Source organism: Nestor notabilis, unplaced genomic scaffold (assembly GCF_000696875.1).
Source record: "Nestor notabilis isolate BGI_N333 unplaced genomic scaffold, ASM69687v1 scaffold32414, whole genome shotgun sequence".
NCBI classification, from domain to species: Eukaryota; Metazoa; Chordata; class Aves; order Psittaciformes; family Psittacidae; genus Nestor; species Nestor notabilis.
This window is the reverse complement of record NW_009927558.1, coordinates 12,531-16,685: the sequence shown is the minus strand read 5'-3', so window position 1 is coordinate 16,685 and position 4,155 is coordinate 12,531. Positions and strand designations below refer to the sequence as shown.

At 43.0% G+C, this 4,155-nt stretch overlaps 1 protein-coding gene across 1 annotated transcript in view; it reads left to right on the top strand.

The window, feature by feature from the left end:
• The window catches only part of PITPNB (phosphatidylinositol transfer protein, beta), a gene marked incomplete at its 5' end in the record, with an annotated part of 14,957 nt that extends 11,042 nt beyond the window's left edge, over nucleotides 1-3,915 (top strand). The window contains one exon of the mRNA XM_010014105.1: nucleotides 3,225-3,915. Within this exon, the coding sequence (XP_010012407.1) occupies nucleotides 3,225-3,275 (51 nt within the window). The remainder of the gene's footprint in view (nucleotides 1-3,224) is intronic.
• Nucleotides 3,916-4,155: the final 240 nt, after the last annotated feature.

The window sequence follows — 4,155 nt, the reverse complement described above, 5'->3', positions numbered from 1 at the left end:
TTTCCCTTGAGAGGTGGAGGAACATCACAGACTAGGCAGGAAGCCTTCTTCTGTAGTGTCTTTCCAGAGCCTGGTCTTTGGCCTGAACCTTTCTCATTTTAAATCTTGCAGGGTTTTTAGGTTCTTTGCAGTCTGTGGATTTGCAATTCAATTTCTCTCCCATTTTGGCAATTGCTTTATGCCCCAAACCCATTTGGCTTTTCACCTTCCTTCAATTGTCTCGGTTCTTTCAAAACACTATGTGTCTTTAGCTATAACTTGCTTTTTTGCATGCTTTAACTCATTTCAGCTTCCAGACATCTTTAAACTGATTGTCTGGTGGGTTTAGTCTGCAGTTGTGAAGGGCATTTTGTGGTTTGTGCCTACCACATCTATTGGTATCAAAACTATCAGTAGCTTCTCCATCCCCACTTGTTCTGCTCTCCATGTTTGAATGATCTTACATTGTGTAGAGATGTCTTCTGTATTTGGAAGAAGTGTTTCTTCACTGTTCTGTGTGTTGGTAGGTAGATGTTGGCAAAACCAGACTCTTTTTCAGAGAAGCTGAAGGGCTTGGCTGCTCTGGCAGTTCCCAGAATACGCTTTGCAAAGAACGCTGCTCACTCGCTCTTGCAAACATGAGGTTCTCTCAGTGGCATTTGGATGTTTTTGGTTATGGCAGGTGTTCTCTCAGGTCATGAGGATTTCTTCTTTAGCTCTACTTTATGCCAGAACCTGTTCCTAGAGTCACCTACTCCTGGGGTCTGTGAAGGAGGAAGGGTAACCACTTCCTCTCTGTAACTGATTTTTGTCAGAAGGGTTCTTTTGCACACCCATAGTTCTTTATCTGGAGCAAGATTGACTTCATCCCATTTCTCTGAGAAAAGCTAGTGGCAGTGTGAGGAGGGCATGTCTTGGAGAGAGTGAGCAGCACTTGACACATCTCTGTGTGTGAGAAAATTTCCCTTCTGTGTGTCTCTGGACTGTGGATCTGTGTCGTCTTGTAGAGAAAGTTTGTTTCCCAGTTCTCACTGGTAAGTAAAGGCTTTTAAATATTTTTTGCTAAATATTTGCTGCTTTTTAGTTCTTAAGCAAAAGCTGGGTTACATGTTTCTGAGTGTAACACCCTTGTGCTTAAATACTGAACATGTTTATTTACTAGTCTCTTGTTTTGCAAAGCAATGCAAGCAGTTTGTTTCAAATAGCTTGTTGTGTAAGACGTTATCATCAGGAACTGAAGTTTTTCACAAGAGAAATGTATTGATTAGTTCCACTAACACACCTTTTCTATGTGTATTGTGAAGTGGGAGAGGAGTGGGGACCTACTGTTAAAACATTTTGGTTTTCTCAACTATTATAGTAGGAGTATCTACTAACACCTGTATATGATGCAAAACAAACGTGAATGCTAATTTCATCCCAAATAATTTGGGTTTATGTTTCATACTCAACTACTTCAGCAAGTGTGCTAAACAGTAAGCTTTATTAAATCCCAAGTATACCACAAAGCATTTGTTTTATGGCCAGGACCTCTGGGAAGTGAGCACTCAGTGATAAGGTGCTTCATAGGACAGGGACACCTTCAGGCTTCCACCCCTGCGGGGGAGTTGCCAGCATTTTTGAGTGTTGCATTGTGCAGTTCTATGATGCTTAAACCCAAACAACTGCAGGAGGCAAGCCTAATGACACTGGCAGCATTACATTTTCTTACATACATCACTTCCTGTCATTATTCCCTTTCTCATTAACACCCTTTCTTCTTCCTGATTCTTCTTCTTTGGGTTCTGTGCACATTTCAGTTCTTTTGTTGGTCCCTTTCTTCATCTAAAGTTGATTTTTATAGTCAGGATCTCTGCTTTTGTTACATTTTTTGTTCCTCTCTGAATCCTCATTAGTGTTCTTCCAGAGTTTCTCTGTCCTGGCCCATCCTTTTCTCATTGTTTTCTTTATCTTTCATTTAGTGGTTTATGTATCTGACTCCTCTCTGTGGTTTAAATTACACCCTGTTGTGAGGGTGGAAATGCCACAGTGGGTATTTCAAGCACGGTGGCTCCATGCTGAAGCATCATCAGCTGTCAAACATTTAAGAAGCATCATTCACAGCTGCTGCACAAGCTTCCTCACCAAAAAGAAATAGTGTATACCCCATCTGCAACCCCCCTCAGCTGGAGCTGGGGCTGATTCTGGTGCTGTCCATGGAAAAGCAGTCCTGGTCACGTTGAGCATTACTTCTCTTACTAACATGGGTGCAACAGGTTCTTTGTGTGGGAGCTCACAGTCTTATTTTACGTTTAGATGCGTAAGAAGGGTTCCGTTCGAGGCACTTTGGCTGCTGACGTCTAGAGGAGTTCTCTGTAGGTTCTGAGGCAAATCAAGCTGTGTAAGTCACCTGCTGGATGGAAAGGGAGAAAAATGAGTAATGTTCTGACGGATGGGAGTTACTGGCAGAAATCACCCAAACGCACACGTATCCGGATAACGCTTCCGGGCCTGGCCTCCCTCCTGTGTGATAACCGTGTGGTGATAACAGCTGGGGGTGACCCTTGGTGTCCAGGGTGCCTCAGGGATGGGCACTGTGCGAGGCTGGGCCAGTGCTCCGTGCGGTGGCAGGATCCTGTGGCGCTGGCCACGTAACCTGGTTCTTTGTGCTTATCTAGTGCAGAAAACCAAAGTGCTGACCTGTTCATCACTGAGCTCTGAAGCCTGCAGGAAGCTTTTGGGGCACAAATCAGAAAAGCCACGAGCATCGTTTGCTACGTGCTCAGTAGCAAAGTGATATGTGGGCTTAGTCCACTTCACTTAGGGCAGCTGTGGCCTGTCATCTTCAAAGCATGGCAAAGTTTGGAAATAGAATTCCACACAGATAGCTACAAATAGTAAATTGTGTTAAAACTGTTCCTGCGGGACGTGGGTTGTCCTGGAGCTGCACAGGAGCAGCTTTGAGCCCTTGTGCCAGGACTCCAGCGCTGGTGTGTCCCGCTGTGGCTGTTTTAATGCTGCAGGCGGATCCCCAGCCAAAGCAGTTTTAAAGTCCTCAGAGGCTGGAGCTGCTGCCACCTGAGAGGGCAGTGCCCAAATTGGGGTTCCCTGCCAAGTCCTGCATTGCTTTGGTGTGATGTGCTCAGCCCTGGTGATGTTTTGACCGCCCTGCCCTATTTTCCTTGGAGTTTAATGATCCTGCCTCTTTGGAAGTTGCTGTTGGGGGGAACTGTTGGTGCTTAACGGTGTGTTTTCTTTCTCTGCAGTTACGTAATCAAGGCCAAGTCAGAGGAACAAGTGCTGCCAATGATGAATGATGATGGATTTAACCGTCACATGCAGTGTTGATATACAGATGTGTGTGTGGATGCATGATTATTTGTATATAATTATATATACGCACATGCATACGGAAGGGGTTGTTACAGTGTCTCCAGGGTACTATACCTGTATCCTCAGCAAAGATTCAAAGGAAACTGCTTTCATTATGTATACCCGAAGCAAATAAAAATCAACTGAGTAGTGTCATTTAAAGGATGAACTATGCTAACTGGTATGTTTCATGAATGTCAATACTGGACCAATTTATTCCCTACTTGGGGTTTTTTTTTTCCTGTCTTTTGTCCCTCTGCTATAACTTGCCCATATCTCATTGTAAAGAAAGAGATTCAAATAAGTTAATTTCAGTTTTGTGTCTTCCCTATGTGATTATTTTTGGAATAGGAACAATGAATGTATTTATAGCTATTTATTTCTGGATAGTCATTATCCTATAGTCACATCAGAAAAAAATTTCTATTAGTGGAAATTGGAAGATTTTTACTGTTGAATAAGTTTTACCCAAACTTTTCCCATTCACTGATTTAAAGGAAAAAAAATCATGTTTTATTGGACTTTTGTACATGGAAATGCTAATTAATGGTTTTTCTTCATTAAAATTGGCAAATTAAGGACAAATGGCTTGTGATTTATAAAGTGATTGCAACCTGAAATTCTCCAAGAGCTGGCTTCTCAGCCAAAAACACTGACAATAGTGTAGAATGTTCCGTGCAGTGAAGGAGAGGGGTGACAGCCCTTCCCTGCGGTCACTGTTCCGGAGTCGCTGTTCTCCAGCATTCCACTTCAGAAGCTATGCAAATGGTCTTGATTTCACACACGTTGCACAATGGGATACAGTTGTGATTTATGCTCTTTTCA